This window comes from Baudoinia panamericana (assembly GCF_000338955.1).
Source record: "Baudoinia panamericana UAMH 10762 unplaced genomic scaffold BAUCOscaffold_9, whole genome shotgun sequence".
NCBI lineage: Eukaryota > Fungi > Ascomycota > Dothideomycetes > Mycosphaerellales > Teratosphaeriaceae > Baudoinia > Baudoinia panamericana.
In genome coordinates this window covers 257526-283034 of record NW_006911265.1, presented here as the reverse complement: position 1 = coordinate 283034, position 25509 = coordinate 257526, and the positions used below count along the sequence as shown (strand labels likewise).

At 55.1% G+C, this 25509-nt stretch overlaps 12 protein-coding genes across 12 annotated transcripts; 6 read left to right on the top strand and 6 right to left on the bottom strand.

The window, feature by feature from the left end:
* Positions 1 to 256: 256 nt before the first annotated feature.
* BAUCODRAFT_548464 (uncharacterized protein) lies at positions 257 to 1007 on the bottom strand. Its single transcript, XM_007680121.1, has one exon. The coding sequence runs from the start codon at positions 899 to 901 to the stop codon at positions 503 to 505; it is 399 nt and encodes a 132-aa protein (XP_007678311.1). The 5' UTR covers positions 902 to 1007; the 3' UTR covers positions 257 to 502.
* A 105-nt stretch (positions 1008 to 1112) lies between these two features.
* On the top strand, positions 1113 to 6005 carry BAUCODRAFT_74066 (uncharacterized protein; the record flags this gene model as incomplete). Its single annotated transcript, XM_007680032.1, has 3 exons — positions 1113 to 1565; positions 1621 to 4647; positions 4740 to 6005. The coding sequence occupies 3 exons, from the start codon at positions 1113 to 1115 to the stop codon at positions 6003 to 6005; spliced, it is 4746 nt and encodes a 1581-aa protein (XP_007678222.1).
* A 1183-nt stretch (positions 6006 to 7188) lies between these two features.
* Positions 7189 to 9601, top strand: BAUCODRAFT_124062 (uncharacterized protein; the record flags this gene model as incomplete). Its single annotated transcript, XM_007680120.1, has 3 exons — positions 7189 to 7308; positions 7365 to 7710; positions 7758 to 9601. The coding sequence occupies 3 exons, from the start codon at positions 7189 to 7191 to the stop codon at positions 9599 to 9601; spliced, it is 2310 nt and encodes a 769-aa protein (XP_007678310.1).
* Positions 9602 to 10057: 456 nt separating this feature from the next.
* BAUCODRAFT_58728 (uncharacterized protein) lies at positions 10058 to 10549 on the bottom strand (the record flags this gene model as incomplete). The annotated part of the gene is made up of 2 exons (XM_007679958.1): positions 10058 to 10084; positions 10139 to 10549. Coding segments are annotated over 2 exons (438 nt in total), but the record flags the coding sequence as incomplete, so codon positions are not given.
* Positions 10550 to 12015: 1466 nt separating this feature from the next.
* On the bottom strand, positions 12016 to 14147 carry BAUCODRAFT_111313 (uncharacterized protein; the record flags this gene model as incomplete). The annotated part of the gene is made up of 2 exons (XM_007680119.1): positions 13874 to 14147; positions 12016 to 13813 (listed from the first exon to the last, which is right to left on the bottom strand). A coding segment is annotated over exon 2 (1668 nt), but the record flags the coding sequence as incomplete, so codon positions are not given.
* Positions 14148 to 14306: 159 nt separating this feature from the next.
* On the top strand, positions 14307 to 14807 carry BAUCODRAFT_548198 (uncharacterized protein). Its single transcript, XM_007680118.1, has one exon. It carries the CDS (start codon positions 14397 to 14399, stop codon positions 14670 to 14672), a length of 276 nt encoding a protein of 91 aa, XP_007678308.1. The 5' UTR covers positions 14307 to 14396; the 3' UTR covers positions 14673 to 14807.
* Positions 14808 to 14972: 165 nt separating this feature from the next.
* On the top strand, positions 14973 to 18311 carry BAUCODRAFT_111312 (uncharacterized protein; the record flags this gene model as incomplete). Its single annotated transcript, XM_007680117.1, has 3 exons — positions 14973 to 15517; positions 15568 to 17006; positions 17243 to 18311. Exons 1-3 carry the CDS (start codon positions 15356 to 15358, stop codon positions 18309 to 18311), a joined length of 2670 nt encoding a protein of 889 aa, XP_007678307.1. The 5' UTR covers positions 14973 to 15355.
* Positions 18312 to 18425: 114 nt separating this feature from the next.
* On the bottom strand, positions 18426 to 19980 carry BAUCODRAFT_548167 (uncharacterized protein). Its single transcript, XM_007680116.1, has 3 exons — positions 19200 to 19980; positions 18982 to 19147; positions 18426 to 18922 (listed from the first exon to the last, which is right to left on the bottom strand). The coding sequence occupies exons 1-3, from the start codon at positions 19732 to 19734 to the stop codon at positions 18541 to 18543; spliced, it is 1083 nt and encodes a 360-aa protein (XP_007678306.1). The 5' UTR covers positions 19735 to 19980; the 3' UTR covers positions 18426 to 18540.
* Position 19981: 1 nt separating this feature from the next.
* Positions 19982 to 22568, bottom strand: BAUCODRAFT_548203 (uncharacterized protein). The gene has a single exon (XM_007680115.1). It carries the CDS (start codon positions 22314 to 22316, stop codon positions 20340 to 20342), a length of 1977 nt encoding a protein of 658 aa, XP_007678305.1. The 5' UTR covers positions 22317 to 22568; the 3' UTR covers positions 19982 to 20339.
* Positions 22569 to 22819: 251 nt separating this feature from the next.
* On the bottom strand, positions 22820 to 24152 carry BAUCODRAFT_149584 (uncharacterized protein; the record flags this gene model as incomplete). Its single annotated transcript, XM_007680114.1, has 4 exons — positions 22820 to 23342; positions 23390 to 23614; positions 23835 to 23903; positions 23959 to 24152. The coding sequence occupies 4 exons, from the start codon at positions 24150 to 24152 to the stop codon at positions 22820 to 22822; spliced, it is 1011 nt and encodes a 336-aa protein (XP_007678304.1).
* A 230-nt stretch (positions 24153 to 24382) lies between these two features.
* BAUCODRAFT_73229 (uncharacterized protein) lies at positions 24383 to 24739 on the top strand (the record flags this gene model as incomplete). The annotated part of the gene is made up of 2 exons (XM_007679969.1): positions 24383 to 24588; positions 24643 to 24739. 2 exons carry the CDS (start codon positions 24383 to 24385, stop codon positions 24737 to 24739), a joined length of 303 nt encoding a protein of 100 aa, XP_007678159.1.
* Positions 24740 to 24830: 91 nt separating this feature from the next.
* On the top strand, positions 24831 to 25324 carry BAUCODRAFT_547775 (uncharacterized protein). The gene has a single exon (XM_007680113.1). The coding sequence runs from the start codon at positions 24922 to 24924 to the stop codon at positions 25285 to 25287; it is 366 nt and encodes a 121-aa protein (XP_007678303.1). The 5' UTR covers positions 24831 to 24921; the 3' UTR covers positions 25288 to 25324.
* The last annotated feature ends 185 nt before the right edge of the window (positions 25325 to 25509 follow it).

Genomic DNA, 25509 nt, shown 5'->3' with positions numbered 1-25509 from the left:
CCACATGCATTTACTATATGCGAGTCGCGTCGCGGCGCGCTTTCCGCCTTATGTCAGCGACACGCTAGAGACACAGTCACGGGAAGCAATGGATTGATCTTGGAACGTTATGGGCTGCCAAGGCCTGCTTACGAAGACCCAAGCAGCGGGTCGTTGCGACTATCGAACACAAAAGTCCGTCAGCTTAGCCCAAGTACTCGGCGCTGAGCCTGGGCATTTGTTCGAGGGGGGATGCATTGAAAGGCCACCGGCAGACTATTCGGTGTGGTGGCCCACACACCTGTCGTTCTCCTTCACGTGAGGCTATGGAATTTGAGCCATACGAGCAATTTGCACGTCGGGCGGAGTTTGATGGTTCAGCACGGTAAATCCGAAAAGCCCGTCTCTCCTTTGCCTTTGCATGTGCATTTTGCGCATCCTAACGGCGCTTGACGCGGGCGTGGCCGCATGTTTCTGTTGCTTCCGTTACCCGCCCACAACCCCTGCTTTGCACGGCCTCGCATTAAGGGCATGGCTCAGTCAGACGAATGCACATCCGCCCACATCCATCCACATCCACATCCTTCGCTGCCGCGCTGAGGGGGCGGAGTTGTCTCTGCATAGCCGTGACCATTTCCTTACATATCCACAGTACAGTACAGTACATGCAAGATATTGTGGTGGTTGTTATTCTGTATTGTATTTGCATCGTTCCCTGCCCTAACTCGCTCGAGTGAGATCTCGGAATTTTAGCGTGTGTCGGTGGGTACGGCATCTCAAGGTCCCGCACATTAGCCCTGGGCGACAATCCCGCTACCGCTGGCCCATACACTCGTGCATTACCAAGCACAAGCACAAGCACAAGCACAATCCCACAGTCCCGCGAGGGGGCATTACATACGCACAACACAACACAACACATTCACGTCGCAAAGAATACCATCGTGTATAGGGGGACTTACGAGTGACAGTACCTTGACGCGCTCACCCCATGTCGCTCGTTAGAAGGATGAGATAGCGGCTCGCAAATCAGCCCTACCGTCAGCAACACCCGTCTCACGCGGCGCATGCCACACCACCCATCGCCGCCTCGGCCTTGATCAGGCAACACTCACAGGGTTGTGATTCCTGCCATGGCCGTCTCCCCCTACGCCGAGTCCAGCGAGCGCACAAACCCCGTCAAACGCATCCGATGGGCCACCCAACGAGTCACCGGCCGGAAAGGCCTGCAAAAGCGCAAATCCATCTTCAACCGGCACAACGCGCGCCAGAACGGAAGCGAGAAGAAGCGCGAGTCCAACGGCACCGATCCGGAGCTGCAGAAGACGGAGGAGGATGCGCAGAATGGCGAGGCCGGCGAAGAGGGTGAAGGCAGTGCGAGTGGCAACAAGGCCGGTCGCACCATCTACTTCAACGTCCCCTTGCCTTCCTTTGCGCGCGACGAGGATGGCCGACCCCTGCAGCATTACAAGCGCAATAAGATCCGCACGGCCAAGTATACACCCATCAGCTTCATCCCGAAGAATTTGTGGTTTCAGTTCCACAATATCGCCAATGTCTACTTCTTGGCCGTCATTATCTTATCCGTATGTATGACCCAATGCAAGGCGAGGTGTGATACTGACTGACAGCACCGTGCAGGGCTTCTCCATCTTCGGCGCAACCAACCCCGGACTGTCCGCCGTCCCGCTGATCGTCATCATAGTGGTGACAGCCGTCAAGGATGGCATTGAAGATTGGGGCCGCACAGTCCTCGACAATGAACTGAACAATGCGCCCGTGCACCGCTTGATCGACTGGAATAATGTCAACACTGCAGAGGAGAAGATCTCGGCGTGGCGAAAGTTCAAAAAGGCCAACTCCCGCTTCATTCTGTCTGTCTGGCGGAGTTGGAGAGCCTCGAACTCGAAGCGGAAAGCGAAGAAGGAGGCGAAGAAGGGCAAGGGGTATGCGGAGCGGGCGGTGGATGACGAGCCGGTACCGGAAGAGAGTCAGAGGAGGAGGAGTGTGCTGAATGCACGGCTGGATGAAGAAATCGACAACGAGGGTCCGGTGGGGGGAGAAGATGGCGATGTCGAGATGACGCCGGTACCGTCGCCTGTGCCCGGGCAGGAACGGTCGGGAGAGCAGCACATGATTCAAGAAATGAGCAACGAAGCGTCACGATCGGGAGATGCGAAGCAGACGCTTGCCGTACCGCAGAGTGCGCTCGAAAATGGCAAGCCAGCAGACGCACCAGTGTTCAAACGCTTCTACGGCAGCCTCATCGACCCAACAATGGAAGTCCCGGAAACGGCCCGCTTCAAGCGAGACTACTGGAAGAACGTGCAAGTTGGCGACTTCGTCCGCTTATATAACGGGGAGGAAGTGCCAGCCGATATTGTGGTGTTATCCACCAGCGACTCAGACGGACAATGCTACGTGGAGACGAAAAACCTCGACGGCGAAACCAACCTCAAGGTCCGTAACGCCTTACACTCCGGCACCCGCGTCAAGCGCGCCCGCGACTGCGAACGCACAGCCTTCACCCTTGAATCCGAACCCCCTCACGCAAATCTCTACGCCTACTCAGGAGTAGTACGATGGAAACAACGCAACGCCTCCTCCTCCGACGGCTCACTCCGTGACATGGCCGAACCCGTCAGCATCAACAACCTCCTCCTCCGCGGCTGCACGCTGCGAAACACGGAATGGATTGTCGGCGTCGTCGCGTTCACGGGAGAAGAAACGAAAATCATGCTCAACTCCGGCATCACGCCGTCCAAGCGCGCGTACATTTCCAAGGAACTCAATTGGGACGTCATCTACAACTTCATCATCCTCTTCATCATGTGCCTCGTCGCCGGCATCGTGGAAGGAACCACCTGGGCGCGGCTTACGGAGAGCTGGTATTACTTCGAATACGGCAACTACGGCAACTCCCCCGCCACCGACGGCGTCATCACCTTCTGGGCCGCCATCATCTTATTCCAGAATTTGGTCCCCATCTCTCTATACATCAGCCTCGAGATCATCCGCACGGCGCAGGCCTTCTTCATCTACTCCGACACGTACATGTACTACGAGAAGATCGATTACCCCTGCACGCCGAAAAGCTGGAACATTAGCGACGATTTGGGACAGATCGAGTACATCTTCTCCGATAAGACGGGCACGCTGACGCAGAACGTGATGGAGTTTAAGAAGTGCACGATCAATGGTGTTCCGTATGGGGAAGCTTATACGGAAGCGCTGGCGGGCATGCAGAAGAGGCAGGGTGTGGATGTTGAGGAAGAAGGGAGGAAGGCGCGGGAACAGATTGCGGTCGATCGTGTGGCTATGATTCGCGGGATCAGGGCGATGCATGATAACCCTTACCTCCGCGATGATGAGCTCACGTTCGTCGCGCCCGGGTTTGTGGCGGATTTGGGTGGGGAGGCGGGGGAGAAGCAGAAGCGGGCGTGTGAGCAGTTCATGCTTGCCCTCGCGCTGTGTCATACTGTTATCACCGAGCGCACGCCCGGGTCACCGCCGAAGATCGAGTTCAAAGCCCAGTCCCCCGACGAGGCGGCGTTGGTGGCCACGGCGAGGGATGTCGGGTTTACGGTGATGGGACGGAGTAACGATGGGATTATCGTTAATGTCCTCGGCGAGGAACGGGAGTATACGGTGCTTAACACGCTGGAGTTTAACTCGGCGAGGAAGAGGATGAGCGCTGTTATCCGCATGCCGGATGGGAGGATTGTCCTGTTCTGCAAAGGGGCGGATAGTGTGATTTACTCCCGTCTCCGACGCGGCGAGCAGCCGGAGTTGCGAAAGAGCACGGCGGAGCATCTGGAGATGTTTGCTCGTGAGGGACTGAGGACGCTGTGTATCGCCCAACGCGAGCTGGGCGAGGAGGAGTACCAGAAGTGGAATGTTGAGCACGATCTCGCTGCCGCTGCCGTGCAGGATCGGGAGGAGAAGCTCGATGCCGTTTCGGATGCTATTGAGCGGGAACTGACGCTGCTGGGTGGTACGGCGATCGAGGATCGACTGCAAGATGGTGTCCCGGACGCTATCCAGCTTCTCGCGCAGGCGGGGATCAAGTTGTGGGTGCTGACGGGGGATAAGGTGGAGACGGCGATCAATATCGGCTTTTCCTGCAATTTGCTGGATAATGAGATGGATCTCATCGTCTTGAAAGTGGAGAGCGAGAGTCTGGAGGAGGCCGGGGCGGAGTTGGACCGGCAGTTGAAGGTGTTCGGCAAGACGGGGAGTGATGAGGAATTGAAGGCCGCGAAGAAGAACCACGAACCCCCCGCCCCGACGCACGCGCTCGTGATTGACGGGGAGACGCTCAAGCTCGCGCTGCATGAGTCGTTGCGGCAGAAGTTTTTGCTGTTGTGTAAGGAGTGTCGCTCCGTGCTGTGTTGTCGCGTCAGTCCGAGTCAGAAGGCGGCGGTGGTGCAGATGGTGAAGGCGGGGTTGGAGGTCATGACGCTGTCGATTGGCGATGGCGCGAATGATGTTGCTATGATTCAGGAGGCGGATGTGGGGGTGGGCATTGCCGGGGAGGAGGGCAGGCAGGCGGTGATGAGCTCCGATTATGCGATCGGGCAGTTTCGGTTCTTGTGCCGGTTGGTGCTGGTGCATGGCCGGTGGAGTTATCGGCGCATGGCGGAGACGATTGCGAATTTCTTTTATAAGGTGAGTCCTCCTCGATATTGGTGGATGGGGAGAGTGAGTGGGTGGATGGGTTTGAGAAAGAGGGTATGCTGACCATGCGAACGTGATTGTAGAACATCGTCTGGACCTTCGCCCTCTTCTGGTACCAGATCTACACCAACATGGACTGCTCCTATGCCTTCGACTACTCCTACATCCTCCTCTACAACCTGGCCTTCACCTCTCTACCAGTCATCTTCATGGGCATTCTCGACCAGGACGTCGACGACAAAGTCTCCCTCGCCGTGCCCCAACTCTACCGCCGCGGCATCGAGCGCCTCGAGTGGACACAAGTCAAGTTCTGGACGTACATGATCGACGGCCTGTACCAGAGCGTGATATGCTTCTACTTCACTTACCTCATCTTCCAACCCGCTACCTTTAATACCGAGGACGGCAGGACGATCAGCGATTACAAGCGCATGGGCGTGTACATCGGCAACCCGGTCGTGGTGGTGGTGAATATGTACGTGCTGCTGAACACGTACCGCTGGGACTGGTTCATGCTGCTCATCACCGCCATCTCGGTGTTGCTCATCTTCTTCTGGACCGGCGTCTACACTTCGGGAACGTTCGGTTTCACCTTCTACGGCGCCGCGTCGCAAGTTTACGGCGCGCTGAATTTCTGGGCTATGCTCTTACTCACCGTGATATTATGCTTACTGCCCCGCTTCGCGGCGAAGGCGTTTCAGAAGATTTATATGCCCCGCGACGTGGATATCGTGCGCGAGCAGATCCGGCAAGGGAAATTCGAGTACCTCAAGCATGTCGACCCGGAGAAAGTGGGTCCGACGAAACTCGCGCCCAGCGACGGCAGTACGTCGTCGAAGGACGAGTCGGAGACGAGCAAATCGACCGATCCGAAGAAGGGTTCGCATAATTCGGCGATGTCTGAGGATATGCGACCGATATACCCTCCTTCCATTGCTGCGACGGCGGCGACGACTCATAACGCGCGCAGTCAGAATGGCAGTGACGGGACGGATTATACGGGGCATAGGGATAGTCTGGACCGCGCTTTTCCGCACGGCGGTGCTGCTTCGCAAGCACAATCACAATCACAACAGCAGCAATATAATACCGCGCAGACACCCACCATCACGACCACCGACGAGATCGGCGGCACGGGACGACCGAGTATGGATCGTCCCCGGCCGAGTTTCGATCGGTTAAGGACGAGTATGGATCGTACCCGGGCGAGCTTTGAGGCGAGTCGGGATTTCACGAGCGCGGCGTATTTGGCACGGGTGGAGAGTAGTCAGTCGCAAGGGGAGAGAGGAGGAGGAGGAGGGGCGGGGAACAGTCGGTTGAAGGATGTTAGTGCGGATTTGAGACGATAGCGGGAGTAGAGCCTGCCGTTTTTGGGGGTGGTGAGAGGGTGTTTTGTCATGCGTGATGCGTGCGCGCCTGTATTAGATGCTGGGACTGGAACTGGTACTGGTACTGGACTGGATCTGTACATAGCGATTTCTTCGCGGTGCAAAAGGAAAGATTTCCAATCAACGTCACTGTCCCCTCGCGGCGGCTCGCTTGTCAGCATACTGTATTCATACGGCCGTTGCCGCGATCGGGTGGTTTTCTGTATAAGGCACGCCGTTCGGTGACATCCATAGGATGATGGAGGGAAGGAAAAAGACCAAAAGGAAATGCTCTCCATCTGGGAATCGAACCCAGGTCTCCCGCGCTTGACGTGCGAATCACATGACAAGCGGAAATCATGACCACCTGTTGAGAGTATTAGAATAATCGTTCGAACGCAAAGGTTAAGGGGATGACTTTCTAGACCAATGAAGATAAGCGGAGGTGTTAAAGTATTTATCGCACCAAGTATATTATATATCGAGTTTTTTCTAAGCCGAGAATCATCCGCGAAACATACCTCCACGACTCTTCCACCCTATCTAATGGCAAAACAGTGTTCGAACGCAAATGCAATGGGCGGGTCCGCAATCGTATGGTACTACATAGTCGCCACAATTATTGAAGGCGAACCAACTTCTCCCTTTGTTTTTGGAGCGAATACCAGATGCTCCATCAATTCCGCAGAAACGCGAACCAGCGCGTCCCCGCGCGCCTCGTCTCTCGGCTTCCGCTCGCCAATGCTGCCGACAGGAACCGTTGTGGAGTGACCGGATCACACTCGACTCGGTTGTAGACACCCGACCAATAACATGTCGGATGTAACAGCTGCAGTTGTCTGTGGCAGGATCCTCCCAGCTGCGGAAGTCACTTTGCTGCAGTCACCGATCAAAACGTTGTGCATGTTCAGAAGCCGGCGGTGATTGCAGCTCCACAGGCTGGCAGCTGGCTCTTGCTAATCCCTGGCAGCTAATGCAACCACTTCCACGCCAGCGAGACATCCACCAGCCGCCGTGTCGCTTTGTGGTCGGTGTCACGGGAGCCCGTTCAAATTGCTAATACTAACACAATTGCCTACTTGGATCCTGCTGTACTGCATTGCAAGTGTTGACAGTCCATTTTGTTCCGGTACAACTTCCTGGCTTCGAGCCAGCTTAAGCCACCATGAAAGCCGCAGCGTTGCTCGTAGCCTGGCACGATGAGAATGCACCTATTTACTCCGCACACTTCGAACTTCATGGCAAAGGGAGGCTGGCCACTGCGGGAGGTGACCATCATGTGAGGGTACGTCTACTTCACGTCGGCCCGCCCATACCTACCCTCTGCTGACTTCAACCAAGTTATGGCGAGTCGAACCTACTGGCGAAGATCGCAAGGTCACGTACCTGTCAACACTAGCGAAGCACACACAAGCCGTCAATGTTGTACGGTGGTGTCCCAAAGGCGAGCTGTTGGCTTCGGCGGGTGACGATGGCAATGTGCTGCTATGGACGCCGTCAGAGAACCCAGCTCTGCAGTCCAGCTTTGGGGAAGAGGACAGGGGTGACGTTGAGCACTGGCGTGTGAAGACGATGTGTAGGTCGAATACGGGAGCGGAGATATATGATCTGGCATGGTCACCAGATGGCCTGTTCTTCATCACTGGGAGCATGGACAATGTGGCACGCATATACAACGTTTCAAGCGGTGCGTAGACAACATGCATTGTGAGGTCCATCAGCTGACGTTCATAGGCACATGTGTACGGCAAATCGCAGAGCACAATCATTACGTGCAGGGTGTGGCCTGGGACCCGCTCAATGAATATGTAGCGACTCAGTCCTCTGATCGGTCGGTGCACATATACACTCTCAGATCGAAGGATGGCTCGTTCTCACTGGCACAACACAACAAGGTCACAAGGATGGATGTCCCTACCCGCCGCATCTCGTCAAACAGTCCGGCACCTCCGGACTTTACAAGCAATCACCGTGCCTCTCTCGCTCAAGATGGCGTAACGGAAGCAATAGGGTCACCTCGACCATCAGCACCTGGCACGCCACAATCTCTCGCCTTACCAATGAACCCACCACCCACCTCACATAGCCGGAAGTCGTCATTCGGGTCACAGATGGGCCAGTCGATGAGACGCTCAGTCTCGCCGAGCCCGTCAATGCCGTTGCCCGCCGTCATGCCATCTGCTTCCCCTAGCTTGTCTGGCGGACTCAGCTTTGGCACGCGCAACACGAACATCTACGCCAATGAGACATTTACCTCTTTCTTCCGCCGGCTGACGTTTGCTCCGGACGGCAGCTTGCTCTTCACACCTGCAGGCCAGTATAAGAGTTCGCATGCTGCGGCCGCGGACGGCTCGAAAGTGGCAGACGACATCATCAACACTGTGTATATATACACTCGAGGTGGGCTGAACAAGCCTCCTATGGCCTATCTGCCCGGTCACAAGAAGCCCTCGGTAGCCGTAAGATGCTCCCCGATATATTACACATTGCGCGGCGCAAGCACCGAGACCAAGGAGATCACGATCGATTCCGGGACAGAAGAAGATATAGCGCCGTTACCGGAACCAGCTATGCCATCGATGGCACCGCCGACTTCCTTGTCCACTATGGATCCTCCACCTCTTAGCGCACCTTCACCGTCACCCAGCGCAGCAGCCATGGCATCTCCGCGCAGCCACTTTTTGGATGCGGAGCCGACTGCTGGGACGCCAGTACCTCCTCCGCCCGGGCCGGCACCTGCGTTCGGCTTGCCGTACCGCCTCATCTATGCTGTGGCGACGCAAGATGCAGTGTACCTCTACGATACCCAGCAGCAGCGACCAGTCTGCATCGTCAGCAACTTACATTACGCCACCTTCACCGACCTGACATGGTCAACTGATGGCCAAACCCTCCTCATGACCTCATCCGACGGCTTCTGCTCGGCGCTCACATTCGCACCTGGTGAGCTAGGTAACATCTACCAACCACCTGCGACCGCCGCGAGACACACGCCAACCCCGATATCAGTAGCTGTAGCCAACTCGGCAGCTTCAACACCACAAGCAACACCCACAAACGCATCGGCGCCTACCCCGGCGTCATTCATGCCCACTCTCGTCCGCCAACCGTCCTCCCAAAACGGCACACCCGCACCACCCATACCAAACCCAACACCCTCACCCTTTACCTCCGCCCCCCGCCCAGCCTCACCCGCAAGAAGCATGTCAGCCTCAAGCATAGCAACCGAAGCCAGCTTCGCCCGCGCACCCGACCAAAACGCTCCACCCACCATGAACTACCCAACGCCGAGCCTAAGCTTCATGCCCTCCGTCGCAGCAGCAGGATCAAGTGTCCCGCTCTTCACGCCCCCGCAGACGCCGGGCCACCATGTTAATGGCTCGGTGGGGAGTGTGTCTAGTGTCTCTTTGGCGGGGATGAAACGGCCGAGCGATGCTTCCGAAGCTGCGGTTGAGGAGGGGCAGAGGGAGAAGAGGCGGAGGATTGCGCCTACGCCTGTTGTTGATTTTGACGCGCCTGCCGCTTCTGAACCGCGGCCGCCGGCTTCTGGAAAGGATGGTGGCGCAGGTGATGGCTGAGCTTGTCATGTTTTCTTAATGTCCGTGAGAAACGCGGGATTTAGCATGGTGTTGGGGTACACATAACGGCGATCGCCATACGGGTATGGCGTTGTGGTGTCTACACGAGGATGACGGCAATTTATGCTGAGGAGACTTGAACCGGAAATTAATGGTCGTACATTACTAATGGTTTGATCAATCTAGATACGCAGGGCTACATCTAAAAAGCTCCGTTGCAAACCCACATCCCTCCCCTTCCGCATCCGGCCGACGTGCGCATCCATTACATTACTTTTGCGACGACATTGTAGGCGGTTGGAATCCGACAGTCGCCGACGAGGGCCACGTAGCTGCCGGCTTGAAAGCCGGACCGGCGGAGGAAGTCCAGGACTGGTAGTTGACCGAGGTGGAGGGCATGGTGTAAGTCTTCCCACCCCAGGCGGAGCTAATGGCGCTGCATGCCTGAGCGGGAAGCTTCATGTAGCCGTTGCTGCCGCCGATCTACAGTCCCATTAGCGTTTCTTACCTTTCACAACATCTACAGTGGTTGCTTACCAGAACGTGAAAGTTCTCCTGCCACTGCCCAACGTTCGTCGCCTGCGCCGCCGTGACCGGTGACCCCCAAAGCGCACACTTGATCACCGTAATCGCATCCGGATCCGGACACGCGTCGCCAGGGACTTCACACGGATCGCGCTCAAAGTACAGATTCGTACCCACACATCCCGTCGTCTGATCGCACAGCGCGGTGCATGAGGCGGGATCGTACTGCTTGAGCTCGTAGTAGCCCATGTAGACGTTGGAGGCGGTGGCGAGCACGCTGCCGTTGAGGTTGACGAAGACGCGGCTGTAGAGGGCGGGGGTGACGGCGTTGTTGGCCAGGGTGGCGAGGGCGGTGAAGTTGGCCCAGTTTGCTTCGGTGTTGGGGGAGGGGAGGGGCCCGTAGCCGGGGGGCTCGGCGGTGCAGGGTTTCACCTGTGCGTGGGAGAGGGCGGCGAGGCCGAAGAGGGTGGCGGTGATGGATAACATGATGGTGGCAATGGTGTGATGGGGGGGGTTGGTGGGATGAGGATGGCGGGTGGAGCGGGTGTTATCTGTTGCGGCCGTGCCTTCATTGAGCGAGTATCCGTTTGCGGACGTAAGGGCCGGTATGGGGATGGACAAAGGAGAGTACTGTGCAAACACTGTCGAGTCTGCCTTGAACGGTCGCGGACAAAGCGTTCATCTTCATTCCTGCTATTCAAATGGGCTCACGTAGGCCGGTATTGTCGCAACGATCACGGTTTTAGTGCTTGTGCATTGGGTCGGACCGCTGACTGAAATGGTACCTCTAGGCATATAGTGGACGGGTGAGGGTTCATGCACTCCATCGCACGCTCTGCCGTACACGCCATTGATGTCTTTGTAGCTAGTCTTCGTTCCGGTTCTCTCAGAGTTGGGTTACAACGTTATGTTAGATACGCGAGAGTCACCGAGCGCAAGGCCACATAAAGTGTTAGGATTCCTTTCTGCAGCTTGTGTGAGAGGAGCGACATCGGTAGATGTCTGCACAGGATACTACTTTCGGGTTGTACTATCGATCGACTTGGATATTGCATGCCAGCAGAAGTGGCAAGCTCGTATGGCTTCCGTCAGCGCATCCCGGGTGGCTGCAGACCTCTGATACCTGTGCTGTTGCTGCGCTTTCTCTGTCGTGTCGGCTGCCCGCCTTTCGACAGGTCCAATTTGAGACCGAGCCTGTTCGTCTTTCGTGATAACTCCCCACTGCCGTCTGATCTCCCTTCACGCGCAGATTGTGCGAACTCGGTACGGGTATCTTGCTGCGGATTGGGACCGCTAAGCCTACTGAATCGCTTCCAATACCGTTCTTCAGGTACACTTGATTGACGCGAGGTCGACCGTTCCGTTCGCGTCATATGGAGAGATGGCGGGATGCCTGGAGTGGTGGCCCTGCTATCGTTGTCGAAATCAGGTTGTAATGCCTTGAAAGCCATGCTAGGTGATGTAGGTACGCTGTGCACTACCTTCGGTCCAGATACTTGCTGCGAAGTCTGTCGAGCGCTACGAGGAACCGGTGACGGTGGCGAAGTCTCGGACTCATCACTGTCAACGTCGCTTTGCTCTGCAGAAGGTCGGCGTGAGTGGCGTGAGGTAGTCTCATCCGACGACGACCCGTCCTCCGAAATAATGCTGCCTGCGACCTTCACTGCATTCAATGCGGGTAGCTTGGCCACAACGTCGTACGTGGATTTTCCAGGGCGGTGAGTCAGGCCCTCATCAGCACTCTGGCGAGCAGCGACCATCAGCCTGACACTCCGAATGCTCCCGCGGCTGCCGCGCCGTAGTCGTCCCCGTTCCGATGCTTGACTGAATGCCATCATGCGGAGATCTGTTTGACTTTGGCTGAAGTCCTTGTTCTCGATACACGCTAAGATCGCCGAGTCCAGTTTGAGCTCGATGGCCAACCGGTTCTTGATCAGGTTTATCTTCGGCCATGTTGCGCGCTCACCATTGCGCGAAGCGTTCTTCACAAAGTCTTCCGTGGGGTTCGTCAGAGCTTGCACGACTTCGGTCGAGGAAATAGGAGGCATTATCGTAATGTCGCCCACGTAACGCTGACCCAGTACAGACCTGGCTTTGTTCATAGCATTTGGAAAGATGCCAAGGTCAGCAAGGACGTGCATCCGGTGCAGCGCTTCACCTTTAGCCAAGTTGGCAATGCTGTGCAACCATGGCGGATCGCGCCCGAGGATAGAAGCGAAACCCTCTCCCCTTTCGCGGTCCAGAAAGGGCACAACATGCGGGTTGACTTGTGAGACAATGAAATGATTGACGTTGAACATCTCCGCCAGGCGCGTAATTGGGAGGTCGTTGTCGACGGAGCCGTCAATCCACCTGATCTGTGATAAGTCCCAGTCGGTAATTTCTCGTGTCCTTGCATCTTTCGCCTTGAGCGTACTGGCTTTGAAAATTGACGGTACGGCGCAGGAGGCGCAAACGGCAGAGACGATAATAACGTGTGGTGCTGTAACGTAGTTTAGCAGCCTTGCCATCTCGTATGCACCTTCTGTAGATACACAAATGTTAAGAATTCGTTGAGAGCGATTGTACGCCTCTAGGAAAGTCATGTCACCGAGAAGGTCCTCCATGACCCGCCGTAAATGACTGTCATCGTACCAAAAACCTTGTCTGAGAAACCGCTGAACAATCTGCCAGACGCCATCCGGATTGTCCTTCGCCGAGAAGACGTCAAGGTCGCCTTTCGAGAATTCTTCCAGTGCGCCTTGGAGCTCGTCATTCTTCTTCGTGCCGAGAACAGCGGCCACAATGCTGCCGGCTGAGGCTCCGGAGATGATGCGTGGGAGTAGGTTGACCTCGTAGAGAGCCTTCACCACACCAATATGGTTCATGCCGAGAGTACCTCCACCGGACAGCAAAAGCGCACTTCGTCCGAAAGACTGCCTAGCACGCTTGAGCTCTTCGTGCAAGGCCCGGTGATGCTCGCCGCTGAGCGAGCCAGTTCCAGACTCGTAGACAATGGTGTCGATCACATCAGATACCGTCTGAATGTAATCTTCGATGAGTCTCTTCGTACCGATACGGCTGTGCTTGTACAGGCTAGCGTTTCCCATGCCACCGAGGTCTCTAGTCAACGCCGTGCGGACGAGGTAGCGCATACGATCGTAGTCCCGGCTATGTAATGCATCCTTCAGATCGGTGAGACGTGTCTGCACTATGTGCACGTTGTAGTCATCGGAGGTGGTCACTTCTTTCCAAACATCGGATCCATCCAATCTGTCCAACTCGATGGCTGCAGCCTTCCATTTGTCGTACGTTTCGGCATGTACCAAGTTCGCTTCTTCATTTGCGACCTGCTGTTTGATACCGCCCTCGTCTGGCTGCCCGCCCAACTCATACGTGCGCAGGCCGGTGAACAGACTGTTCAGTCCTTCCAAAGTGTCTCCAACGGACCGAGTAACCGCACTGATTGACGAAGGAACAGCGGAGGATGTTCTCGATCTCTTTCTGGGCCTTTCGTCGAGATCCTCGGAACCTCCATTGCACTTGTTATACAGGAGCAGTCTTTGCAGCGATGCCATGAGGCCAGCAGGCCATATAATCACTGGCTTCGGACTGTAACGTCCGGTCCAATGTGGCAGGGTTTGCTCTTAGTAGACTGGAGATATGGTCGCGTGGTGCGAGCTTCGGCATACCGCATTGGCACGTAGCCTGTGTAGCCGTGGTCAGCATCTTTGCTTGAAACGGGAGTCGCTGAAGTCCCTAACTGACCGCTCTGCTGGTCATGTGCGTAGCGCAGCAGCGCTAACAAAGAGCCGGAGCTAGCGCCGGTAACCTAGGCAGCTATTCTGCCGGATATGCCCCTCTTGCGTCACCTCTGTGATATCTTACTTACATGTACCCTTGACTAGGAGGTGTGTATTCGGCCAGGTGAAGCGGACGAGAAGAAGAATGGGATCGTCTTCCATTCAACGATAGCGCAGAAGGGCAGACAGGCTCAGGAGACCTTTAAATGAACAGTTGATCAACACTGCAGGAGACACGTAACAATAGCGTGCCCGAACCAGTTGAAATACCTACATTCAGTGAATCATTTATATCATCCGCACTGCGGGGGCTATTTGCAGTAACCACGTCTATCTTATGCCTTCCAAAAGATTGGTCGGCACATATCAGATGCCTGCATGCGCTCGCGGCGCGATTCGCTCGGAGACGATCATTCCTGCCGTGTCAGCTTTAAGCGCGTGATCGTAGGTGCCGCATCTTGAAGCCTTCCCATGAACGATCTTGGACGATGTTGTGGCAGCAAAGCCCGGTGAGTCTCGCATTTGTTCGGATGGTGTTAGACGCTATGAAGATCATGCCAACAACTCCAAAACCTTTCTCCTCGACGTCAGCCCACCCTATCTCATTGGTAGGCGAGGCTGCATTATGCCGCTTCTTGAGGCATTTCACAGCTGAACCGCAGCAGCTCGTCAGCCGACCATACCAGCTGCCCAGCTCCTACCGAGTACGTGGGTCTCGTCAAGCAGCAACCGAGTCATCTTTGGCTGCAATCTGCACGTTATAGCCCCATACATCATGTCATGAGTTGCATAGACATGTGAAAGTACCTCGACAAGCGATCACGTGACATCTAAACAGTCGAGCTGCCTATTCCAACGACACGTTTGGAAGTATGTGGACGTGATGGACATGTTCTCTACAGGTAAATACTAGATCTATGTGACTACAGGAAGGAAGGACAGTCATATAATGGTCTTCGCCGGTCTTCGTACCAAACCGCAAACGCAGCTTCTGTGCACGGGCCACAGGCATCTGAGACCTTCAATGTTGCGCCTACGACTGAATGTCACGATGATTGCTTGATATCGGATACTGCGTCGCACATTCCCTAAGTCTTGCAGCAGAAGCGAAAGTCATGCGCGTACGTTTCGTGGCTCGGTCTGTCGTATAAGGTTTGGAATGTGAGCCGCCGAGATCCCAAGAGTCTGGGCCGCCCCGGCGTCTCACGCAATCGCCAATGTTCCGCCTGATCACCCATAACTTCATGTAGCGAGAATATTACCATTCATCCACCTCTGGAACCGCTGTCTCTACGGGGCTGTGAAAGATTATTGGCTAGCATCGCTGCAAGCCAGCAACAAACTGATCTTTACGGCATTGCAGAGAAGCAGCACCTGGCTTGAAGGCTCCAAGAACCTTACCACTTCTGACGTGCGCACTGCGCCAGGCGAGAAACGACTAGGAGCCATGGCGACCATTACGCAGACTGTGACCAGCACGGTCACAAAGACGCTCGCATCGGCCGCTGCGTCGAGTAGCTTGCGAGCAGCACCTCAAGGTGGCATTCTCGAAGGTGGCAATCCAAGCCAATACAGCTCGAGCAATCCGATCATCTTGTTCATTATACAGGTAAGCTGGTTTGGTCGAGATTTGGACTATACGAACTTATCCCCTTGTAGGCTGGCATTATCATCATCTTTTGCCGACTTCTTCACTACCCGCTGTCACGGCTCCGCCAGCCTCGTGTCATTGCTGAAGTCATCGGTGGCATACTGCTTGGTCCTTCGGTCATGGGCCATGTCCCAGGCTTTACGGCGGCTATCTTTCCGGCCGCAGCCATGCCGAACCTCAACCTCGTTGCTAATCTTGGACTGGTGCTCTTCCTGTTTTTGGTTGGCCTAGAGGTCGACCTGCGGTTCTTTGTCAGCAATTGGAAGGTCGCCATCAGTGTTGGGACCGCGGGCATGGTACTACCATTCGGTCTAGGTTGCGCAATCGCTTGGGGCCTCTATAACGAATTCAGACACGAACCTGGAACGGTACCCATCGCCTTCGGAACATACATGCTGTTCATCGGCGTGGCAATGTCCATCACGGCTTTCCCAGTCTTGTGTCGCATCTTGACGGAGCTGAAGCTGCTTTCGACTCCGGTGGGCATCATCGTGCTATCTGCTGGAGTCGGTAACGACGTTGTTGGCTGGATCCTCCTTGCGCTCTGTGTCGCGCTTGTGAACGCAGGAAGTGGTATTACGGCACTATGGGTGCTACTGACTTGCGTAGGGTATGCACTGTTCTTGGTTTTCGTAGTTCGGCCAGTTTTCTTGATGATCTTGCGCCGATCACGAGCGCTTCAAGATGGTCCGTCGCAGTCGATAGTAGCGCTTACACTCATGATTGCGCTCACATCGGCGTTCTTCACTGGTGTCATTGGCGTTCATCCCATCTTCGGCGCATTCATGGCAGGTCTAATCTGCCCTCACGAAGGTGGCTTTGCGATCAAAGTCACAGAGAAGGTCGAGGATCTTGTCAGCACGCTCTTTCTGCCGCTGTACTTCGCTCTCTCTGGCTTATCGACAAATCTCGGCTTACTCAACACTGGCATAACCTGGGCTTATGTTATCGGCGTCATTGCTGTCGCCTTCTGCGCCAAGTTCATTGGCGGGACGCTTGCCGCACGGTTGAACGGCCTGGTTTGGCGGGAGTCTGCTACCATTGGTGTTCTAATGTCCTGCAAAGGGTTGGTCGAGCTGATCGTACTCAATATTGGACTGTCAGCGAAGATTCTCAGCCAACGGACGTTTACAATCTTTGTCGTCATGGCGCTTGTCACGACATTTGCCACTACACCACTCACCGCAGCGCTGTATCCACCATGGTACCAGCGAAAGCTGGAGGCGTGGAAGCGTGGTGAGATCGATTGGGACACCGGAGCACCGAGCAGTGACGCAACGTTTGATGCGGACAGCATAGCCGCCCAGAAACTGGAGTCGGCACGCATTAAGAGCCTCCTGGTATACTTGCGACTTGACAACATGCCGACTTTACTGGCCTTGGTGTCTCTCCTCGGAGGCAAGCCTGACGATACTGTAGAGCTCAAGCACCCTTCGAAAACGCTAGAGTCAGCAGAGCTGGTAAGTGATTTCGGTTATTACTGCCCATTCTAATTGCATGGAACACACATAGGGTGCTATAGTCCTCGGAGCATGCTCTCCCGTGTAAGGTTGGCCTGAGATGTCAATCTCCTCAATACCTCTTCTCAAGATGTATTTCTGGGGATGCGACCCCTCTTGCGCAAATAGATGAGTGGCAATCGTCTTCAGGTTATAGAACAAGAAGGCGGCAATGATCATTGAGACTGACATTTCTGGCGCAGCAATCTCCCTCAAAGCAGCGCAAACAGCCAATCGAAGTACACGGTGTTCGGCTTGTCGAATTGACAGAGCGTGCCTCGACCGTCATGAAGGTATCCGAAGTGGACGAATACAGCATCTTCGATCCCGTCCTTAACGCCTTTCGCGTGCTTGGCCAACTCTACAGCCTGACCGTCTCCGGCGAAGTGTCCGTCGTTCCTGAGAACTTATACGCTGAAACACTCACTACGAAAGCTGCCGAAGATGGTTCGGACCTTTTGCTGCTCCCATGGAGTGAGACAGGAAGTATAAGCGAGTCAACGACGATCTCCACAGACAGTCGAAGAGACAGACTAGGTCTGAACGCATACACGACCTTCATCACCGAAGCACTGGACAAGGCGCAATGCAATACAGCAGTCTTCGTCAACAGGGGTTTCAGCGGCACACTTACGCAGCGTCCGTCCGCACTCCAGCGATCAATGAGCGCATTGAGCATCCGGAGCCAACGTGGACATTCCAAGATGCGACCGAGTGGTGACCGGAGACATCACATCTTCATGCCGTTCTTCGGTGGTGCAGATGGACGAATAGCATTACGGCTCGTTATGCAGCTATTGGAAAGCCCTGGAGTTACCGCGACAATCGTCCACTACACCACCAACGACGATACAGTCGGAGACAAGGGCGTGGAGCCGGCCGGCGTGCAGTCCGAGGTCATCGAAACAAAAGCTAGCCTCGCGCGGCATCAGATTACACACGAGAGTGACGCGGCCTTCTTCGCGACGATGCAGAAGTCCCTTCCCTCGGACATGGACGGTAGAGTGGTCTTTGAGACTGATTACGGTCCGTCAGCCATCGGTAAGGCCACATTGACAGCAGAGGCTGAGGTCGGACACGATCGTCGGGACGGAGGTGATATCGTTGTGCTTGGGCGGGACAACGAAATATTCGACGTGGGCCCTATGAGCTACAACAGATGTCTCGGTGCTGTCGCGTACAACATTATCGGCCGGAAGGCAATCACGGCGAGCTTGCTCATTGTCCAGGCGAAAGGCAATGACGTGGTTTAGAACTATGAAATCCAATTTGGGTACGGAGTACGAGTGACGACTTAGGATACCCATCAGGTTAGGCATACGAGAAGCGTATGAAAACCGCAGGCAGTGTTGGGTTCACCTTTATCGATCCCGATTCTGGGGGCAGCATAGCCCGCGCCAAACAACTTAGAACCGTGCCATATTAATGTTGCATTGGAGCAATCACTCTGTAAGCTCCGCAGCCTGGGGACAGTGCGTCCTTTCACAGATCAGCTTTAGCCTCTTCTCCAGCCCAGCATCGCCGGATAGTTTCCCTTAAAGGCTCCTTTTCGATTTCTCTAGGGTTCCAGTAAGGATTGCTAACCGCGATGTCTGCAGCCTTGTCGACATCCTCCTCCTTCATGCCGTACTCTTTCAATCCACGCTTGACTTTGAGCTTCGTAAGCAAAACATTAAGCCCCCGGATTGCGTCTCCATGCGATTCCGGGAGCACATCAGCAAGCCGCTGCATGGTTTCCGGGATCTTAGGAGAGTTATATGCTATGGCATGAGGCAGCACGATCGTATGCGTTTCCGCATGAGGTAAGTTGAAGGAGCCACCAAGCGTGTGACACAGCTTGTGATGGAGTGACATGCCGACAGAGCTGCACCGGATCGGTTAGCCTGTACCGTTACGTCGACATTTTGAGCTTGATTCCCTTACCCAAGGCACATGCCGCATAGCCAAGCGCCGTACTGTGCTTTAGACCGTGCGTCTACGTCATGAGGCTTGTTCACGATGATGGGTAATGATTCAGCCAGCGCCTTCGTGCCCTCGAGAGCCATGAGGTTGATGACAGGGTTCGTATTGCGAGCGTAGAGCGCCTCCACTGCAGCTATTCAGCATTGTTCAGAGCTTCAGCGTAAAGGACGCAAGCGTACCAGCATGAGCAATAGCATTGACACCACTCGTCGCACTCAACCCTTCCGGCAGCGTCATGGTGAAATCGACATCATAGATCACCGTTCCCGGCAAGATCTTAGGGTCGGATTTGGTAGTCTTTCGCCCTTCCGCCGTCTCACCCAGAATAGGTGTCATCTCGCTGCCCGCATACGTTGTCGGTACGCAGACATGCTCCAAGCCCGTCCGTATCGAGATGGCCTTGCCCAGTCCGATTGTACTGCCACCGCCAAAGCTAACCACACAGTCTGCGCCGCATTCTCTAGTGTACTGAAGCGCTTTCTCCGTGACGTGTGTAGGGGTGTGCATGGTGGCTTCGCTGAACAGCCCAGCTGGCGCGATAGAGCCATCTTTCAATATCGGCTCAAGCGCCTTGACCTGATCTGCCTGCTGCGGTGTCGAGAGGAGCAAAGGTTTCGACTTGTTCAAACGCTTGATCTCGTCCGGCAGTTTCTTGATGCTGCCGCTGCCAAAGACTACCCGGCCAGGGTTGGGATTGTATTCGAAAGGCTGCATCCTTGCTCGTTATGCTGCCTGTAGGGCGCCGATAACAGCTTACAAACGCCTAGGGCCTCCTCGAGCAGTTCTGGACACGCCATCATGTCGGCACTTGCACGGGTTATGTATGGTACCGCTACAGAGTGGAGGCCATTGAGCGGGGAGTAACGGGAGGACCAATTCCGCACGAACCATGCGGTCGGCATTACGCGTAGGGAGGTCGAGGCCAAGCATATGAAATCTGACAAGCGAGCCGGAGATGCTGATGATGTTAGGGTGCAATAGAAGGTCTCATCGAACTTTTACGGCAGCTACGCGAATGAGGTTGTACACCGTCGCTTAACACGGCTAACATTTGATTCCTTTTGCAACAAGAACGCCTTCACTCCTTCCTGCAGCGTCTTCAATCATGGCTCTTCGTCCATTAGTATGCGACGCTGCATAGAGAACTCGACACAGCACAGTCCCATCACTATACCTGCAATGACTGCCTCAGAGGTTACAACGGTCTGATGGCGATAGCTCCTGCTCGCGCTGTACCTTGAGCTTTTCATGCCGCATCCCCACGCCCACCTCTTTGCGACGGCCATGTTGTCGATAGACTTCAGCAGGCAGGCACCGTCTCAGAAACCCTCATCGTCTACATTCTCCTCTGCGAAGTCCATGCGGTTGCCGGTCCACTCGGCCTGGTGCAACGCAGACCTGGAAGGGCCCTGCGTGGACAGAGCTTCCAGGTTCTGAGTAAGCATACGTGCCCCTGCCATCGCCTGCTGCTCACGCGAAGACATGGTGAGTGCAAGTGGTTGAGGCAGAGCGAATGTGTGGGCATATGCCGCATCTGTGGTCGGGTAGGTTAGTCCGTTGTTATGATTGTTGAACCGAGGAGATTGCGATTCCAGAGTCTCGTTGGCAGCGTTGCCCACGTGAGAGAGTGTTGCGTAGCGGGCTGAGCTTATGGTTGATGGGGCTTCGCCCACATGTTGTCGGTTGTTCGCTGGAGTTGGTTGAGTTTCGTGCAGATGCAGATCGTGAGTAGACGGACGAACGCGGTGCTCAGCAGATGGGAACCTCACTTGAGGGCGAGATGTCTGATAGAACTCAGATGGGTAACGAGAGTGAGAATGCTGGTCACGTGCGCTTCCATCGGACGCCGCGGGACGATCGGGCCTGGACATCTGGATCGAGCGAACCCCACGGTAACGCTGGCCATATGCGCGCTCATTGGACGAGGCGGGATTTGTGTTGTACGTAGGCCTACCGAAGGGTGACGGCCTGGAAAGCATACCGTGACCCTGTCTACCACGTCCAGCAGATGAGCCATAGTGGGGATGACCATTTGGAAGCCCAGTAATGGTAACGAGGGTTGACTGGTCGGATTGAAGTGGAAACCCATGGCTCTGCGGGTGGACGGGGTGCGAACGAAGTGGCTCCGGCATCAGTAATGTGCCATCTTCGTGCGGCATAAAGTCAGTCGCTGCTGGCTGGACAGGGTGTGCGCGCAAAGGGTTCGGTATCCCACCGTTTGGACCGGCGAACTCGACGACGCTTCGGGTTGCTTGCTGTTGACGCTGCATGGCCGCCTGACTTGCTTGCATGACAATTACTTCTTGAGCCTCGATCTCACGCAGACGCTCAACTGATATGTTGTGGTCTCCGCTGAGCAAAATTTCTTGGCGCATGTAGTCAAGGCGTTCCAGAGTTGCGTTGAGGTGTTGGAACTCAGGTGCATGTCCCTCCCTCGGGGTACCGTAAATCGCGTTGCGCCTTGCAAAATTATGTCCGAAAGCTTCCTCATTGACGTAGCCAGCACGTTGCGCAGCGAGACGTTGTGCAGCACGGACTGTCTCTTGGTTGTTGGGATCCCACTGCGCATTGCCGTCGCCCAGTCGGTTGTATCTCGGGCAGGTCCTGACCCCGTGCCGCATAGTCCAATGTGGAGAACCATCCTTCGCCGGCTCGCCGCAGACGAAGCAGAGTTGAGTACCGCACACACAGACCAAGTGGTTACAGCCGTCAACCAACTGCAGCTTCCGTAAACAGTGCTTAGCTGGGCAGATTTGATAGTCTTTACCACGCTCTAGGCCGTCGAATGCTGCGTAATCCTGCCGTTCGTCGTTTGTGGGGTCACATTTGTGGAAATGGCTCTCAATGACACGCTTACAGCTCAGGCATGAGACGGTACAGCAGGTCTTGCAGTCGATGGTGCTCGGCGCCAGCGCAGACAGAGGAGCTGTACGCTTGCCAAGGAAGGCGTTACACCGCTCTGCATGCATTGGGTGGCTCGGGTTTTGACGCAGGCCTTCGCAATACACACGTGCCGGCACCGGACACGTGTACTCCCTCTCCTTTTCCTTGAATTCTTGTAGTAGCTTGGGCGTTAGGAACGGGCGGAAAGCGTCGATATCCAGCTTCTCGCCTTCCCACGTTGGGGGGTAATTGCATTCATTGCTGACAGCCCGCTCGAAGAGTTTGCTGACGCATTGTCCACAGACCAGATAGCCGCTGACCTGGGCGACAAGCTTTGAACCGCAGTCGAGAAAGCATATCGCACAGTGCATTCCTAGTGCCGGCGCGTCACCCACATCGGTGAGTGCCTCCATGCTGACTGGTTGTGTTATATCTCCGTCGAGTGACGGAAAGCCGGCGGGAGCTGGCGCTGGTCGTCGGAGTGGTGGCAACGATTATTCAGGTGTCGGATGTTGTGGGCGTGCCTTGGAGCGATGAATTCCAGCGTCAAGGGCGCTGCTGTTGTGTGAGGGGTCGGGTCGGACAGACAGCTTTTGTTGAGAAGAGTGGCTTAGTTATATTAGCGCCGAGTAATGTGAAAAGCTTGCAGGAAACACCTGTTGCGTTGAAAGAACGCAAGAGCACGTTGAGGAAAGAGCGTCCAGTGACGGAAGCATCCGTTGTCAGTTCCAAAAGAGGCAGGTGCGTAAACGTGGGCAATGCGGAACAACGCATGTTGTATGGCTGTAGTTAACGTATGGCATGACAGAGTTGCGAGCATTCACCATTTGTGTTCGTACTGCGAGGGCGCCGCTCTTCCATGCATGTGTCCAGCTCCTGAGGCTGCTTGATGCATTGCGCAACCATCGCCTAAACATCAAATCACAGCAAAAGCGCTTGCATAACTCACACTGCTCTGGCTCACCTTCTTTACCTCCTCGCTCCGCTCGTACCTCACAAACTTGAAAGCACCCGCATCCTTTTTCCCGGATGTCCTTCGCAATTCCTCTACTGCAGCCATCATCACGCCGATTGGATGCCGCCCGCATACGGTATTGCCGGTGCTCTCCAAGGTCTCAAGCCATTGTGAATGGTCGCCACTTTCGCAAGATGCGATGCAGTCAAAGTCTACAGCCTTGATCGACTCGTGGATGGCCGGGTTAGTGGGCGCTTTGGCTCCTGCGGCAAGGTTGACCTGCGAAGCCCCGGGCGAGCGGTAGAGAGTGTAGCGAAAGCGAAGGCCCCAGTGCGCGAAATCCGAAGATATCACGAAGGCGTTTGTCTCGTCGGCAAGATAAGGGGCGAGTAGCTTGCCAAGCGTGGCCTCCGTTGATGCGGAGGTATTGCCAACCATGACGGGCACTAGAAGCGGAAACTTCGCAGCGTTGCCAGAGAAAGTCCTACAGAGTGTTAGCTATACGACAGTAAGGGGCCAAAGGAAGCCTACTTTGAAAATATCTTGTGAATATATGGTAGATGCATTTCAAGGCTATGCTCATCTTCGTCCACTGATTGAGACATCCATTCGAACTTGCCAGACTTGTAGAGCTCTGTTGTCATCGCGCGGTCTATGGTGAGATGGCCAAGCGGCGTAGCATAGTGGGTGCAGCGGGTTAGCGCAGCCCGAGATGTGTAATGATGGTGCGATGGTCCTAGCAGAAAGACTCTCTTGCTGGTTCCACATCAGTCTGGCTCGACATCGTGCTTGCGATGTTGACCTGGAACTGTACAGAGAACGCTTGAATGGAGCGGCAACGCATGGTGTTGAAGGTGCTTAATGCAGGCAGCCGGGAGATCCATCTTGTACCAGTACGAACATCCTGCACATAATACGCGATGGCGGCACCTCTGTTGGCGCAATACGAAGGTTCTCGAAATGGTTCATCACTTACGCCTTGGACACATCCCAGCATCTGTAAGCCCAGGCTGCTGCTGGGCCTGAGTATGAGTAACCGGCGTGCCTACTCACCGTTAGGCACGCGAACTTACCTTTGCGCACAGCACTCCGTGACCTACGGTCCTATAATCACCCTCGCTCCGGAGATAGGCAGCTCGGATACTGATTGTCCCTCTGATTGTGGACCGATGCACTTAAGCGGAGGCTTGACTGCGGCGAGGTGGCCCTCAAGCTGTGAGTCGAGTTGAGACGCAGAAGCTGAGTACCATGAGCCGGCATGGCTGGCGTCCCGTACTATATCCTTGTCAGACATAGTATTTACTGATATTGAAGACGGGCGATAAAGATGTAGGAAGGAAGGTGGATGGGGCGTAGATAGTCTACATGTAGTTCTGAGCACTACGCTGCGGCTTGATGACGCGCTTGCACAACACGTCTATACACGTTCAGTTCAATTGCTTCACAGTCTCCAAGCTTAACTCATCTCTACACGCCAGAGGCGTTTTCAAGTCTCCACGACTACTGAGTCTCATTCAGTCAAAGATGTCGAACCCTACACGCGCACCTAGCGCCATGCAAGCTCGTCTGTCAACCGTGCCAACTTCAGCATCCAAGTCAAGACAACTTTCGCACCTTCACGCCCAGCTCGCTCAGTTGACCGCTAACATGTCTGACTTGGAAAACCTACTGCGCATGACAGCCGTGCAAGCGGAAGGTATAAGAGGTCTCGGAGGATATGCTGGGGCTATGTATGTCGGTTCAACTTGCCTCTAAATCATCAATCTGATGCAGAACTTGATTAGGTTTATGGCGGCTTCGAAAGTGCTCGGCGAGGAGACTGTCAACGGCACAAGTGCGGAATCTTCAAACCAGACCAGTACGAAGACTGTCGACAGGTGAAGCATGGCCATGACCCCGGATGGTCTACATGAGCCAAGAGAATTGGCTTAGTCTTCACTACGAAAACCCATCTTCGGTCTCTTTCCTCGGGCCCAAGCTACTGCATGCTACACTGGCGGTTGACCTTGTCGCCCGATTGGTGGCAGTGACCTGCCGACAATGAGAGGCCGAGTGAAGAGTCCATGACCTTCTTACCGCTTGGCGAGATCGAACGAATGCACGTTTCGGTCTACGACCGTATAATAAGGGTAGAAACGTTCGTGATCCGCGAACGCCTTGCAAATCTTCGATTGGGGGTTCTGCACGCGCTTGGTCTGTCTGCACCGTGCGGCATGCTGCGGACAAGAGGCATTTTCTCGACGGTGCACGCCTGGAATAGCGTAACGCATTCCGCAGACCATTACTGGAGTGATACAATTCCAAGTTGCAGCGGTATCGCGCCATCTTCAGAACCATTCTGTGCGCCACATTTGATACGCTGCGACACTCAAGGACAGGATCTTCAGCAAACGTTCGACTGCGGCGAGGTGCGGTTGGAGGTCCAGTAAAACAGCATGGTAAGGTCGAATAATGAGGACCGGAGTTGATGTGAATGAGTTCGAATCGGCTACAGTCGACTAGCTAGATCCGGATCTCCTTTGAACCTAAATGCAATGCGTTGCTCTGCCGATGGAGCCCTCGGTCCGTGCACGTGGGAAGCTGACAGTGGCTGATGATCCCCGCCTTCTTCGCGCAAGTCGTCCAGCATCGCAGCTGACAGAGCGAAACGA

Excerpts from the sequence above, each read along its gene's own strand:
- BAUCODRAFT_548464 (XM_007680121.1), bottom strand. The coding sequence starts at position 901 with ATGTGTTGTGTTGTGTTGTGCGTATGTAATGCCCCCTCGCGGGACTGT.
- BAUCODRAFT_548198 (XM_007680118.1), top strand. The coding sequence starts at position 14,397 with ATGTTGTGGCAGCAAAGCCCGGTGAGTCTCGCATTTGTTCGGATGGTG.
- BAUCODRAFT_548167 (XM_007680116.1), bottom strand. The coding sequence starts at position 19,734 with ATGCAGCCTTTCGAATACAATCCCAACCCTGGCCGGGTAGTCTTTGGC. Across the intron at positions 19,148-19,199 it reads CAATGCTATTGCTCATGCTG|TGGAGGCGCTCTACGCTCGC; the intron begins GTACGCTTGCGT and ends GAATAGCTGCAG. Across the intron at positions 18,923-18,981 it reads CTATGCGGCATGTGCCTTGG|CTCTGTCGGCATGTCACTCC; the intron begins GTAAGGGAATCA and ends GATCCGGTGCAG.
- BAUCODRAFT_548203 (XM_007680115.1), bottom strand. The coding sequence starts at position 22,316 with ATGGAGGCACTCACCGATGTGGGTGACGCGCCGGCACTAGGAATGCAC.
- BAUCODRAFT_547775 (XM_007680113.1), top strand. The coding sequence starts at position 24,922 with ATGACCTTCTTACCGCTTGGCGAGATCGAACGAATGCACGTTTCGGTC.